Source organism: Bactrocera neohumeralis, unplaced genomic scaffold, assembly GCF_024586455.1.
Source record: "Bactrocera neohumeralis isolate Rockhampton unplaced genomic scaffold, APGP_CSIRO_Bneo_wtdbg2-racon-allhic-juicebox.fasta_v2 ctg1231, whole genome shotgun sequence".
In the NCBI taxonomy this organism is placed as follows: Eukaryota; Metazoa; Arthropoda; class Insecta; order Diptera; family Tephritidae; genus Bactrocera; species Bactrocera neohumeralis.
Genome location: NW_026089663.1, coordinates 71,331 through 87,883, shown reverse-complemented (window position 1 = coordinate 87,883; position 16,553 = coordinate 71,331). Strand labels below are relative to the sequence as shown.

The 16,553-nt window shown below is 33.4% G+C and overlaps 1 protein-coding gene across 2 annotated transcripts in view; it reads right to left on the bottom strand.

The window, feature by feature from the left end:
• Positions 1-3,867: 3,867 nt before the first annotated feature.
• The window catches only part of LOC126766444 (uncharacterized), a 68,097-nt gene continuing 55,411 nt past the window's right edge, over positions 3,868-16,553 (bottom strand). The window contains exons 1-3 of one of the 2 annotated variants that reach the window (XM_050484221.1): positions 4,655-5,977; positions 4,418-4,568; positions 3,868-4,338 (exon numbers count right to left, since the gene is read on the bottom strand). In XM_050484221.1, coding sequence (XP_050340178.1) covers positions 4,214-4,338; positions 4,418-4,568; positions 4,655-5,008 — 630 coding nt within the window. In that variant the 5' untranslated portion in view covers positions 5,009-5,977 and the 3' untranslated portion in view covers positions 3,868-4,213. Of the gene's footprint in view, positions 4,339-4,417; positions 4,569-4,654; positions 5,978-16,553 lie in introns of those variants that run through there. The other variant, XM_050484222.1, reaches the window with a different exon arrangement.

Here is a 16,553-nt window from a genome sequence, read left to right as displayed (position 1 = left end):
CGCACGGATAGATCGAGAAAAAGGCCTGGCGCCGTCCGCCAGTCACTTTTGTTGCTTGTGTTTGGTGTCCTCGTGTGTGGTGTGAAAGGTGTGGTGTAGATGATGATGAGATGAGAGTGTGATGAAATGATGTGTGGATGATGTAGATAGTGTAGATAGTGTAGTCGTGTTGAGTATGGTGTGTATGAGTGGGGTGTAGCTTATTATATTAAGAGGGGGGTCAGGTGCTCATTTAGCCAGCAACCAATGCAGCGTATGTAGATAGCGCGCCAGATAACTTGCGGTCGAAGTTCAAACTGTAGCGCGCGAGATAGGTGTTGCAAACGGAAAAACTTGTTGATCGAAAAAAAGAGAATGTTGATGTGCGGCGCAGTATCGAATCGAAAAGTAAAAGTGCGGCTTGTATAGGTCGAATGTTGATAGCGAATGGTTTGTAACGAAGTGAGCTTACTTTCCCGATGTTAAGTGGGTTGGCGTACAGATGTGTTGAGTTGTGCAGTAGTGTCATCAGCCGTGGTGAAGTACACTGTAGCATTAGATTGCGCCAGTTTTACCGGGTAGAGGAGGTGGATGCTTAACTCATTTAAACATCCTGGGCCCCCTAGGCGAATATTTTGCCTAGTATTACGTATATGCTGTTGCCTATATTTCGGCGTACTGCTGGTAGAGTAGCTGAGGGCGCAGAACACATGGATTTTCATAGTTATTGTATTTGCGGTTGTTTCTTTGATCGGTTTATTATTTGTGCTTTTATTTAAAATTTCTTTACCATCGGCATGTTAAACTAGTTTTTTATTATTTACCTTTTCTGCGTTATCGGCTTATGAAGGATGGTAACTCCACGCCTGGCTCAGATGTGGCCAGAATGGGTACTCCTTAGCCCTTCAGTTAAGACTATGAGATTCGAGGGATCTTGCGAGAGAATGGCCGTGAATGGAAAGTTCATCGCAATTAATTTGATGCTTTGTATAGCTGATTCGACTAAATGTTGCGTCAGTAATCATAAGTGGCGAAGGCCACTCTGGGGGATCGAAAAATTACAGATATTTGAATTTTTATAATTGTCAGATTGAATTCTGACTTTGGTTTTTCTACCTTTATGTGGGGCATTAGAAAATTGTGGCTCTATTGGTTGTTGCCCGACATACCGGCCATTATTTGATCGAATAGTTGTGGCTTTAGAAAAGTCTTCACAATACCGATCTTCTTTAGTTTTGTTTAATATTTGGGGAATTTCCCTATCTCTTGAAATTTTCTTAATTGTGAATTAAGATATGGGTTTTGTTGTTTCTCAACTTGAGTTGTCATGGCGATAATTTGCTCTGCAATTAGTCCACTTTGTGTTTCGCTGTGCAGCGTTTTAGCTTTTTGTGCCTTTGAGCAACATGGTGTCTCTTGGCAATTTTTAAAATTTTGGATTTCAGGATTTGCTTTTGCTAAACCCATGGTCCCTTTTGTGTAAGTTAGGATATATGCTGTAATGAAGCATTGAATGGTGTCTTTTGTGACAATGGAAGAAATTGAATTTGCTTTTGCAATTTTTATATGAATGCGCATGTGACAGACAATTTGTGCAAAGTCTTTTTGACCTGACAAAATTATTTCTTTCGTTAATGTTTAATTTATTAAACTTCTCGCAAGTTTCAAGCTTATGCCCTCTTGTGCATAGTTCGCATGACATATGTTTTCTTTGTTCCGATGTGAACGATTGTATTTTGTAAAAAATTTTATTTGATTTGTTTTTGCTTCTATCGGGTGATTTTTTTGAGGTTAGGATTTTCATGCATTAATATTTGACAGATCACGTGGGATTTCAGACATGGTGTCAAAGAGAAAGATGCTCAGTATGCTTTGACATTTCATCATGAATAGACTTACTAACGAGCAACGCTTGCAAATCATTGAATTTTATTACCAAAATCAGTGTTCGGTTCGAAATGTGTTTCGCGCTTTACGTCCGATTTATGGTCTACATAATCGACCAAGTGAGCAAACAATTAATGCGATTGTGACCAAGTTTCGCACTCAGTTTACTTTATTGGACATTAAACCAACCACACGAATGCGTACAGTGCGTACAGAAGAGAATATTGCGTCTGTTTCTGAGAGTGTGGCTGAAGACCGTGAAATGTCGATTCGTCGCCGTTGGCAGCAATTGGGTTTGTGTTATTCGACCACATGGAAGATTTACGCAAAGATCTTGGTGTAAAACCGTATAAAATACAGCTCGTGCAAGAACTGAAGTCGAACGATCTGCCACAACGTCGAATTTTCAGTGAATGGGCCCTAGAAAAGTTGGCAGAAAATCCGCTTTTTTATCGACAAATTTTGTTCAGCGATGAGGCTCATTTCTGGTTGAATGGCTACGTAAATAAGCAAAATTGCCGCATTTGGGGTGAAGAGCAACCAGAAGCCGTTCAAGAATTGCCCATGCATCCCGAAAAATGCACTGTTTGGTGTGGTTTGTACGCTGGTGGAATCATTGGACCGTATTTTTTCAAAGATGCTGTTGGACGCAACGTTACGGTGAATGGCGATCGCTATCGTTCGATGCTAACAAACTTTTTGTTGCCAAAAATGGAAGAACTGAACTTGGTTGACATGTGGTTTCAACAAGATGGCGCTACATGCCACGCAGCTCGCGATTCTATGGCCATTTTGAGGGAAAACTTCGGAGAACAATTCATCTCAAGAAATGGACCCGTAAGTTGGCCACCAAGATCATGCGATTTAACGCCTTTAGACTATTTTTGTGGGGCTACGTCAAGTCTAAAGTCTACAGAAATAAGCCAGCAACTATTCCAGCTTTGGAAGACAACATTTCCGAAGAAATTCGGGCTATTCCGGCCGAAATGCTCGAAAAAGTTGCCCAAAATTGGACTTTCCGAATGGACCACCTAAGAAATGAAATGATAATGAAATTATCTTCAAAAAGTAAATGTCATGAACCAATCTAACGTTTCAAATAAAGAACCGATGAGATTTTGCAAATTTTATGCGTTTTTTTTTTTTAAAAAGTTATCAAGCTCTTAAAAAATCACCCGATATAAATATTTTAGAAAATGGAGTATGACGAAAAAATCGAATTAAATAAAGATATTGTGAAATGTATGGAGGAAGCCGTACAAATTGATTCAGACGATAGAAAAAAGGGTGATATATCTTTGTTTTAATAAATAAAATGTATTTCTTAAATGACAGAGCTGATTAATATATGTGATAAAGTGGCCCAAATACCTATAAGGAAAAAGAAGCGACAATGGGTTAAAGTAAAGAGTAGACAATTGGTTAAAGTAAAGTGAAAGAGAATGAGAAAAAAACTCGAGCAGAGTTGCGCAACACAAGTTGCTCGTGTGAAGGTAATGGGCGACAGTAAAAGAGAATCGCCCGAGAATTAGCAACTAAAGTTGCCCCATGTAATCGCAAACTAAGCGATTGAGAGCTCGTTAGAGAGATCAATTCGCTTTTTGTACGCAATTCTGCTTGTTTTTGTTTGTCAAAGAACAAGAGGTATTGCCGAATAGATGCCAATTTGGACTGTGAAGATTTATATCAGTGGTCGGCATTTCTTAGCACAATTGTGCAAACTAACTTCACACGTACGCTTACGCTCTGTCGTTCAGTCGTTGTCGAGCCAGCAACGAATTAACATCACTCAAGACTATAGCGCAAAACCAAATATGCCCTGCGAGAAATATTTTATGATTCTAATTGCCTTTGGTGCCATGCAATGCCTTTTATGTTCCAAGTCTTTTAAAGATAATAGGGAATATATCCTTAAAAGACATTTTGTAAATTTTCATTATACTAATAATTATTTATAAAATTTGCTTAGATTTAATTCCAATTTCTCATTGGCTACTTCCCTGCCGGCAACTCAGCTAACTTTTAATGCACTTTAATCTAACTATTTCGCAACTAGAGGCGGTTGATACTTGGACTATTTTTCATGGAGCCAACTGACTATTTTAATGTTGCGATGTCCTAGGCAGTAGTCAATTATCCGACACTGCATGACTTTTCAACTAACTTAAAGTTAGCTACTTAGTAGTTGGCTATATATTAGCTATTAGCTATTTATTTAAGTTAACTACAAGTTGGTTACTTAGCAGTTAGTTAAAAATTAGTTATTTAGTAGGAAGCTATCAGTTGACTTTTTTAAAATTAGCTACAAATCAATTACACAAGTTAAAAAAGGCCGAAAAATAAAGTATTAATTTTCTGTTTTATTCTTCTTATTTTTAATACATTCTGCATGGAAATGCCGCTTTTTAATGATTTTCAAGGCATTCCTTATCTCCTTTTCGTTGTCTTCAAAACCAAGCGAACGACAAGCATCTGTTTAAAATATTTAAAATATATTTGAGCTATGTTATTTGAAATTTGTATACACATATGCTTTCAGTATATCGGTTACCCATTAAAGTTTGGTAAAAAGCTTTAAAATCTTTCAAACGCTTCTTGCCGTGAACTCCATCCAAATTGATTTCTATGCACACACTTTGGGAAATAACATCTGTCAATGTTTTCGCCAGGCGCCCTTTTAACAAAGCCTTCATCCTGTTAACCTGTTAAGTAAGTTATAAAAACTTTTAGTATAGTAATGCATTTTAGCAAGATATTAAATTCATGGAACACAATTTTTAAGACTTACGTAGAGGTCACGATTGTCCTCACTAATAATAGTGTTGAAGTCGTGTAAGTCGTTGACACTTTTTATGGGGAAAACTGCACATGCATTATTGTTGGTTACCTCTTGGTGAAGAACCCTTTCCGTCAACACTTTCTGCTCAGCCAAGGACTTCATAATTATGTCATATGCAAATTTTTGCTCGAAAGTATTGCCAATATCACTACTTTCCATATGGCCTTCGTCATGACACTGAGCATTAACAGAGGAGCACGTGGCTTCTAATTGAGCTACACTATTAGACAAAAGTTTACTAGAAAACACATCTTTTTCCTTTTTGATTAACCGTCTCAAATGCCTTTTGCTTACACCCCTCATTTTACTTTTTACAAGTACACAATAATTAAAATTTAAAGCAATCAGATTGAGAATTTGTACTCTTTTTAATTTAATTAACAACTTTATCTTTTTAAATTTTGTGTCACTTTTGCTTGCACACGATTCATCAACTGATTCACGGACATTTGACTACAGCCTACTAATAACGAAAAGAGAGATTACAAAGAACTAACAGTAAAGATGAGAAAAAAATCAAAAACAGAAACACCTGCATTCTCTATGCTCGCTCTGATGTGGGGCATTTATGCATTACATTGTAGTTAGCTTTTAGTTAGTTCATAAAAGTTAACTAGAAATGTGTTTTTTGCGTAGTTGACTACCGAATTGCTGGCAGGGTTTTTTTTCGTGCTCACCAACACGGTGACAGATCCTCTCATGCCGACCACTGATTTATATGTATGTATTAATATATGTATGTATGTATGTTTGCATATACAGTGTTCACAAATTAGGTAGATTTTGTTTTACTGATTTTTTGTATTCTGGTTTTAACAAAATTAGGGAAACTTTTTTTCACTTTACCGCCGTGTTTTAAGTGAATTTTAAAAACGGCCTTTTTTTAACTTTAAGACTACGTATTTTTTTGTATTAATACCCAGTGTAGGGTATAATGGCACCGGGTGATAGGCATCGAAAAAGTTAATATACATATGTATGTATTTTCTATACTAATATTATAAAGAGGAAATGTTTGTTTTTTTGTTTGTTTGTTTCGAATAGGCTCCGAAACTACTGAACCGATTTGAAAAATTCTTTCACCGTTGGAAAGCTATACTATCCCTGAGTGACATAGGCTATATTTAGTCAAAAAAAAAAATAGGGTTCCTTACCAAAACTCCGATAATGTAAAAAAATACCAAACAACTTTCTTTAATCGCGAATGCTGCGAAAACGATTGAAGATATAACAAAGTGATATACAATTTAGTAGAATTTATCATTGTCTACAAAAAACGACATCATACCTCTAACTATTATAGTTTTGTCACAATAAGCGATTTTATATAAAAAAATTAATTAAAATACCACTACTTGAAAAGGCTCTTTATTTATACCTTAGTATTGATCCTTATCGAAATAAATGATTTATTATTTAAGATCGCTTCAAAACCTTTATATAACTTTTTGAATTATTAGATTCTGACATTCCATTCAAAAGATATCACGAGTTAAAAATTTTTAAAAGTCGCTCGGCGGCGAACTATGCGTTGTAGAGTTGTAGGCGTCAGGGTTAAGACAAAGAATGTATAATAATAAAAAGGAGCAAATGTTAGCTGTGCTAAAATGTTATTTGACATTAGGGAACATCGAAAAAATTTCGAAGAGTAATCGAAAAAATTTCGAACAGTATGAAGGAACACACCATTCAAAAGGGGAAGCAAGCCAATGTTTACCACTCTATAAGGGAACTTGCCAATTGCGTGCACCACGATATAAAGGAACATGAGAACAGAAAATGTATCAGAGAAACTACACCACACTATAAGGGTACTACTCTATAGAAATTGCCCACGCAGATGTTCATTGATATGCGCATAAGGGAAAATTTGAATAATGTGTATTACAAAAAAATAATTATAGGGCAAATAATCAAATAAATAGTAATTAAAATGGAAATAAAATAAAATGAAATAAAAAAACAAAAAAGTCAAAATATATATACAAATTTTAGAAGTTCATGTAGGCTTTGAACCCGAACAAAATATTTGGAGGTGCAAAATGTTGATCAGCTAAGCACACAGCACCAAAGCCAACTTTGGAAGTAGAGAATTTATTGTGGTATACGTACAATAAAAGCGATATATACTCCTCTACCCCAATTTTCCACCACTTTATGAAGGAACACGACAAACTACACCACATTAATAAAGAACATGAAAAATGTCAATGTGTATCAATATGTATGCAAAAATTCAATGCCCTGGATTGGGTGAAATTGCGCCAAAATAAGAATAGGAGAAATGAGAATACTGATTTCAATGAGAATGTTGACTTTATGCATATGCCAAAATCCAATGAAAGAGAGTATGCTTTGGATTGGTTAATTTTTAACGGCTAACAGTGTTGTAATAATTGGAAGTGGTTAAAAAGCAATAAATTGGTGTGAAATTGCGCCAAAATAAGAATAGGAGAGAGAAATGAGAATATTGATTTCAATGAGAATGTTGATCTCAATGTTGCAATAATGTACATATGTATTATATGTATATGCAGTGTTATTATACATTCTTTGGTTAAGATCACTCGCGCGGTCGGCTCCCTACTGAATGGTCGTGTGCGGAATTAAAAAATATTGTCGCTTGATAATATTTTGTCGCTTGATAATACTTCGTTTAGTAGGTAACTAAACCCATTCAAAAAGTTCTTTTCAGATCTAGACCCATATATATAGCACAGATATTGTACATTTAGTTATCCTAAGAAATGAATTGAATAAGTTTTATGATTTAATTTTAGTAAATAGGTTGTAGTTTTGTATGTTGTTATAGTAAGTAGTTGTAAGAACCTAAAAGATTAGTTTAAAGGCGTTTTTTTCTTTTATCATTTAAAAAAAATGCCCAAAAGATCAAGATCTCAACTTTCTAGAAATAATTCCCATGCCAGGGCCACAAAAATATGTCGAAATAAAGAATCTTCATCTGAAACTGAAATCGTCTTTTAAGTCAGAGAGAATATGTGGCGCAATCGCGTGCCAGAGAGTCGAGTACCGAGCGTTCGCAACGGCTCGCTGAACAAAACATGAGAACCTCTCAAAGACGCGCGCGGGAGTCCAGTCTTGAGCGTTCGCAGCGCCTAGCTTAACAAAATTTAAGAACTTCTCATGTGCACGCGAGTTACATTCCTATACCCTAAACACCTTGTAATAATATATACTTATGTATGTATATAGTAAATGCTTAATAGCTCACTAACATAAAATTAGGTTCCACATTAGGCTTAGTTGCGGAATAAGAGAGTGAGCGTATTTCGGGTCTGCTAACGCCATCTCAACTAAAAACATAAATGTATACATACATATATATATAAATAAGTATATATAAGTAAATAAGCTAATGTCGAACGATAATACAGTTAAGCCTAATATTAGAAGCTAACTAACTAAGAATGTCAGTACAGTTAGCATTAGAATAAGGAGTATGTAAGCTAAAGCCTAAGCTCCTTTTTTTCGGAAACTATAACTGGCGCAGTCGGGTTAACTTTGATCAAAAGATCAAAGGAATCGAATCGCATTGCCGAAAATATTTAAAAAGTTTAATTAAAAAAAAACAAAAGCGAAAAAGTTTAAAATAAATACTTAAATATACATTTTACAAAAAAAAAGTAAACGATGCATAAATTAGTGAAATTAGTGAGATATATAGAACAAACAAAAGTGCAAAAAAAGTTTAAAATAAATAGAAAGTAAAATAGTAAAAAAAATCTTATAAAAAATTAAATAAAAGCGAAAAGTTTAAAATAAATACTTTAATATACATTTTACAAAGAAAAAAAGTGTGAAAATAGTAAAAATTCTATAAAAAACGAAACAAAAGTGCAAAAAGTTTAGAATATATACTTAAATATACATTTTACAAAAAAAAAAAGAAAGTGCGAAAATAGTAAAAAAAATTCTATAAAAAACGAAACAAAAGTGGAAAAAGTTTAAAATAAATACTAAAGTATACATTTTACAAAAAAAGTGAGCGTGAAAATAGTACAAAAATCTATAAAAAACGAAAGCTCCAGTGAAAATTAAAAAAAAAAAAAACAATAAAAACTTTTTTTTGGTGAAAATCGAACTCAAATTTCCAAAAAAAAGAAAACGAAAGCTACAGTGAAAAAAAATTAGAAAATTTTTTGTTGAAAATAAGTGAAAATAAAGCATTAAACAAAAAGCATTAAAATCTTGAAGGAAAAGAGAAGCGAAATAAGTGCTAAAAAAGAAAAATTTACAGAAAGTTACAAGTCGTCCAAAAAGTGCTAGTGTCACGTATCACAAATAATGAGTACAGTTTCGACAAAGATTTAAGAAATTCACAGCTTGCAACAGTAACAACGGAAATTACGTTTGCCGTAAAAAGTACAGTATCGACAAAGCTAAAATTTACAGCTTGCAACACGCGTTAAAACAGTAAGAACGGAACTTGCGGTATATACATATATTCATATATGTATATATAAAAGCACAGTTTCGGAAAAGCAACTACATTTTAAAACCGTTTTGTGAACCGCCACAAAAAAAAGAAGAAAAAACAGCAAGTTAAAAACAAATATTTTTGCGGAACCAACAAAACCAATTCACAGTTTAAACAAAAAATATTCACACGCGAAAAATATTAGAAAAAAAGAATTGAAATATTATTAATGTGTCAAAAAACAAATATATATTGAAAAAAAAACAAAACGAAAACGAAGAAAAAATATTAAGAAAAAGAGTTTGAATATTTTTGTGAAAATTAAACAATTTAACAAGTATTAAAAAAAAAAAAAAAAAAAAAAAAAAAAAAAAAAAAAAAAAAAAAAAAAAAAACATTTCTAAAACATAAAAGTGTATACAGTTACGGACAACCGAATTTAACCATCAAAATAAAACAAAACACGCCAAGTAATACTGGTTATAGTGAAAATATTGAGAACAGAAAAAAAAATATAAAAATAAAAAGTTAATGAAAAATTTCTAAAAGCAAAGGCTATGTATACAGTTACCCGAAAAATAATAAGGACAGCGGCCTAGAAATAATTAAGCTCATGTGCATCCAGAAATAGAAACAAAATACAAATAAAAAAGTTTCTACAACGTTTAAAAGACTTCTAAACAAAAGGAGAATACATCTTTACTTTTCCACAACTGGTCCAAAAAAAATACTCCGCGGACCACATCTTCAAACCACAATTAAAACGACCTATTTACAACTACTACTACAATGGAGAATCTAAACCAAACCATCGCCGAGCTGGAAAGAGTTATCGCAAGGCAAGAAGAATTGCTACAAACCCAACAACAAGAAATGCAACAACAACATGCTCAACATCTACTACAACTACAAATAAACCAACAACCACAATTCTACAGATTTCACATGTCACCAAGGATCAATTCCGGAGAATGAAGCCACTAGACGACCATAATAATCCAAAAGCATTCATTAAAGCGGTCGAAACCAACATTTCTCTCTGCGGCACAGACCAGGAACTCGTCCAACATTGTATCAACATTATAGCAAACGAAAAAATACTGGGCACCGCTGGAAAAAGAACAAGAGAACTGGAGGACAACTCATCGTGGGAAGCGATTAAGGCCAAAATTCTACAAGGATCTCGTCCGAGGAAGACATACGCAGAGGTATTCAATTTTTGTAGGACGGTCAAAGTAAGTAATCTTAATGAATTATTTATAATTTTTGAAAAATGTAAGGCAGAAATAAATGAAATATACATATTTGACCCTTTAAAACCGGGCATTTACAAACCTGAAAATGTAGATAGGGACCTTGTTGATATACTGTTAGAGAAAATCGATGGGCCTATAAGGGCACATATAACCGAAACGGAAACATTAAATGATATAATAGTAAAATATTCAAAGTTAAAATTGCTGCAGGACAAAAGAGCGATAGATTATAGACATCGAAAGTATGTCGATAAAAACAAAACAAACTACGAAGGTTTCAAGAAAAATTATAGATCTTACGAACATAATAAAATTTCAGACAATAGACAAACCAAATCAACAAACGACAATAGACAACAAAGCGGGAACAATAACAATTACATACGTAATACAAATTTTAATCGTAACAATTACAACAATCGGAATAACTACGATTACGGGTACAACAATTCTACAAATAAAATACAACCAAATTTACCGAGACAAACTAAAAGCTCTCATATGAGCGTCGATTACAATCCAAGTACAAGTCGTTTGTCCAATAATTCAAATTTGATGGAAATTGGCAATGGTGAAGAAAAAGAAGTAAATTTTTTAACACCGCCTCAAACCCTCAACTCCCCATAATAACAGTAACAATAGGAAATCACAGAATTAAATGTTTAATAGATACAGGTTCAACAACTAGCATCATAAAACCAAACGACCTATTCGAAAATTTTCAAAAGGAAAAACTTTCCAAACCGTTATGCTATGGAACTATCAACGGAATTAATGAAATAAAATATAAAATTGTAACACCTTTTCCGAAAGAATTTAACGTCTTAGGTACTTTATCATGGAAAGTAATAGATTTTAACAGCAACAAATACGAAGCTATTATAGGACAAAATTTTCTTATCCCTTTTAAAGCTAAAATTGATGTAGAAAACACGTTTATTAATATATTAGGAAACATAATTTATTTTGATCAACGAATTCCTTATAGAAAAACGGAAATTTGCGCACTCGAATTCAGTGATATGAAAAACTTAAACTTGAATCATTTAAATATCGAAGAAAGCCAATTGATAAAAGATCTATTACAAGAATTTAACGAATTATTTTTCAAAGAAGGAGATAAACTTTCTTTTACGCATGAAATCAAACATCAAATTTTTACAACAAATGATAGACCCATTCATTCGAAAATTTATAGGTATCCACAAGTTCATGAATTAGAAATACAAAAACAAATAAAAGAAATGTTAGAACATAATATAATTAGAGAAAGCAACTCTGCTTACAACAGCCCTTTGTGGATAGTCCCCAAAAAAAAGCGGATGCAGACGGAAATAAAAAATGGCGTATCGTCGTCGATTACAGGAGATTAAATGAAATTACTATTAGCGATAAATTCCCGATACCTAATATCGATGGTATCATGGATAAACTAGGTAGAGCACAATATTTTTCCTCTATCGATCTCGCGAAAGGATTTTATCAAATACTGGTAGATGAAAAAGACAGGAAGAAAACAGCGTTTTCTACTCCGTTAGGACATTATGAATTCTTAAGAATGCCATTCGGTCTTAAAAATGCCCCATCGACATTCCAACGTCTTATGAACTCAGTACTTCGAGATTTCATAAACAAGATATGCGTTGTATACTTAGACGACATTTTGATTTTTAGTACTTCTTTGTCAGAACATATAACTAATATGCGGAAAATTTTTACGAAACTAAAACAAGCAAAATTGAAAATACGTTTAGAAAAATGCAGTTTTTTAAAGAAAGAAACAGACTTTCTAGGTCATATACTAACTCCTGAAGGAATAAAACCAAATCCAAACAAAGTTGAAGTTATCCAAAAATTAAAGTTACCAATTTCTCAAAAGCAAATAAAATCTTTCTTAGGCATTACCGGCTTTTACAGGAAATTCATAAAAGACTATTCTAAAATAGCTTATCCTATGGTCGCATATCTGAAAAAAGATGCAAAGATTAACGTTAATAACCCAAGTTATATAACCGCTTTCGAAAATTTAAAAAATATTATTACAAATCCCCCCTTATTAAGGTATCCAATTTTTACAAAAAGATTTAAATTAACTACAGACGCTAGCAACTTTGCTATTGGCGCAGTTCTCACACAAGACGACCACCCAATTTCGTATGCTTCACGCACATTAAATACTCACGAGAAAAACTACTCAACCATCGAAAAGGAACTATTAGCAATAGTGTGGTCAGTAAAATACTATAGACCCTACTTATATGGAAGAGAATTCGATCTAAAAACAGATCATCAACCACTTAAATGGCTACAAAAGAAAAATTGTGGTAAGGATATAAATCCAAGACTTCAACGTTGGCTGGTACAATTAGGAGAGTACGATGCAAAAATCGATTATATAACCGGTAAAGAAAATAAAATAGCGGATTTTCTGAGCCGAATTAACAGTGATGAAATAAACATGGTGAATTCCGAAAATTTGGGAATGACCCTTAACAAAATGTTGCAAATAAAAGATTTAAACGCTGGTGAACAACAAGACCAAACAATGCTTTCAATAGAAGTCCAAACTAGCCATTCTCATGAAGAAAATCTTTATAATCACTTTAACATTCTCAATACAGTCGTAAATCGTTTCAAACAGCAATTAATTTTAGTTGAAGCAAAAGAAAAAGAAGTAGAAAATATTTTCAAAAACAAACGCATTTTTATCGATATAGGAGATATTAACTCTCACAACGTTATTAATATTATAAATAAACATTTTGAAAAAGGTAAGATCGCTATATATTTTGAACTTAATGAAGAACAAGTAAGGAAGGGCTAAGTTCGGGTGTCACCGGACATTTTATACTCTCGCATGGTAAAGTGATAATCGAGATTTCATAATACGTCATTTACATATTTTTCAAACACCGAATTTTTGTAAATTTTTATTCCGCTATCATCATTGGTTCCTAATGTTTATACTCGTATTATACAGAGAAGGCATCAAATGGAATTCAAAATAGCTTTATATTGGAAGAAGGCGTGGTTGTAAACCGATTTCACCCATATTTCGTACATGTCATCAGGGTGTTAAGAAAATATTATGTACCGAATTTCATTGAAATCGGTCCAGTAGTTCCTGAGATATGGTTTTTGGTCCATAAGTGGGCGGCGCCACGCCCATTTTCAATTTTTAAAAAAAGCCTGAGTGCAGCTTCCTTCTGGCACTTCTTCCGTAAAATTTAGTGTTTCTGACGTTTTTTGTTAGTCGGTTAACGCACTTTTAGTGATTTTGAACATAACCTTTGTATGGGAGGTGGGCGTGGTTATTATCCGATAGAAATGCCTGAAGAAAACGACTCTGTAAGTTTGGTTGACATAGCTATAGTAGTTTCCGAGATATGTACAAAAAACAATTGCGTCCAAATATGCCCCTCCCTAATGCAATCCTTTGTGCCAAATTTCACTTTAATATCTTTATTTATGGCTTAGTTATGACACTTTATAGGTTTTCGGTTTCCGCCATTTTGTGGGCGTGGCAGTGGGCCGACTTTGCCCATCTTCGAACTTAACCTTCTTATGGAGCCAAGGAATACGTGTACCAAGTTTCATCATGATATCTCAATTTTTACTCAAGTTACAGCTTGCACGGACGGACGGACAGACAGACATCCGGATTTCGACTCTACTCGTCGCCCTGATCACTTTGGTATATATAACCCTATATCTGACTCTTTTAGTTTTAGGACTTACAAACAACCGTTATGTGAACAAAACTATAATACTCTCGTTAGCAACATTGTTGAGAGTATAAAAACATAATGAAGTAGAACAAATACTTTTAAATTCTTTCGCAAACAATCAAAATATTTCTTTTGTAAATTGCACAAACTTTGCCAAAGATATCGAAGATGAATACGAACTAAAGAGACAAATATCGTTTTTCCATAAAATCGAAGTAGGACATTCAGGCATTATTCCAACTTACGAGGGAATGAAGCATAAAGTATATCATCCAGAACTAAAAATTAAAATCCATGAAATAATAAATAATTGCGACATATGTAATGGTGGAAAATATGATAGAAATCCGATCAAAGCTAAATTTCAAATTACCGAAACACCAAATACAGTTAATGAAATTGTTCATATAGATACTTATGTTAACAGTAAACAGTCATTTATAATATTCATCGATAAATTTTCAAAACATGTTATTTCTTTCCATTTACCCGATAGAAATAGTCTAACGATCATAGATAAAATTAATGAATTTTTGTCAATTAAAGGCCATATAAAAAAGTTTGTTTTCGATAATGAATTTAATTCAAAACCAATCCGGGAATTTTTAAATAAAGAAAATATAGAATTTCATGCCACTAAACCACATAGTCATACGGGAAATTCAGATGTAGAGAGAATAAATAATACCCTTACCGAACGTATAAGAACCCTAAATTTAGAAGAAAAAGTTCCAATTACCATCCAAATGTGTAAAGCCGTAAAACTTTATAACAATTCATTTCATACCACAATAAAAGCTACTCCTTTAGATGTTCAAAACAACAAAGTTAATCATAGCATAATTAACAAGTAAGGAAGGGCTAAGTTCGGGTGTCACCGAACATTTTATACTCTCGCATGGTAAAGTGATAATCGAGATTTCATTATCCGTCATTTACATATTTTTCAAATACCGTATTTGTGTAAAGTTTTATTCCGCTATCATCATTGGTTCCTAATGTTTATACTCGTATTATACAAAGAAGGCATCAGATGGAATTCAAAATAGCTTTATATTGGAAGAAGGCGTGGTTGTGAACCGATTTCAGCCATATTTCGTACATGTCATCAGGGTGTTAAGAAAACATTATATACCGAATTTCATTGAAATCGGTCTAGTAGCTCCTGAGATATGCTTCTTGGTCCATAAGTGGGCGGCGCCACGCCCATTTTCAATTTTTAAAAAAAAGCCTGGGGGCAGCTTCCTTCTGCCACTTCTTCCGTAAAATTTAGTGTTTCTGACGTTTTTTGTTAGTCGGTTAACGCACTTTTAGTGATTTTGAACATAACCTTTGTATGGGAGGTGGGCGTGGTTATTATCCGATTTCTTTCATTTTTGAACTGTATATGGAAATACCTGAAGAAAACGACTCTGTAGAGTTTGGTTGACATAGCTGTAATAGTTTCCGAGATATGTACAAAAAACTTAGTAGGGGGCGGGGCCACGCCCACTTTTCCAAAAAAATTACTTTCAAATATGTCCCTCCCTAATGCGATCCTTTGTGCCAAATTTCACTTTAATATCTTTATTTATGGCTTAGTTATGACACTTTATAGGTTTTCGGTTTCCGCCATTTTGTGGGCGTGGCAGTGGGCCGATTTTGCCCATCTTCGAACTTAACCTTCTTATGGAGCCAAGAATACGTGTACCAAGTTTCATCATGATATCTCAATTTTTACTCAAGTTACAGCTTGCACGGACGGAAAGACGGACAGACGGACGGACAGACAGACATTTCGACTCTACTCGTCGCCCTGATCACTTTGGTATATATAACCCTATATCTGACTCTTTTAGTTTTAGGACTTACAAACAACCGTTATGTGAACAAAACTATAATACTCTCGTTAGCAACATTGTTGCGAGAGTATAAAAATCGGTTAGAAGAAGCAAAATTGAAGATCATTTCTAAACATAACACAAGAAAGGAAAATTACCTAGAAAAAAGGCGAGAAGGTTTCATTCGAAATTAAAAAAGCGTTAGACACAAAGAAGAACCAAAATTTATTACAAGAAATCTAGAAAACGTACATACTTCAAATATTAAACGCCCTTTTAAATTTGCAAATGACAACAATCACAATATAACTCTAACGACAATTAGCCCATTTTAAAACAAAAATCTATCCCCTTCAGTGTAATGCGCAATATATATCTTTTAAAAGAAGATAAAAAACTAAATATACATTTTTTTTTAATTCCGGTTATATGTATATAACCTATATTCCCATCGATCGTCTCAATTTTAATAAATATATACTTACCATTGTTGAAAATAAATTGTAAAAATATAAAACAATAATTACCTATCATAATTTATATTAATATTAATATAAAACAACGTTTCTTTTGTTTAAGCACTATACATATGTACATAGATACGCT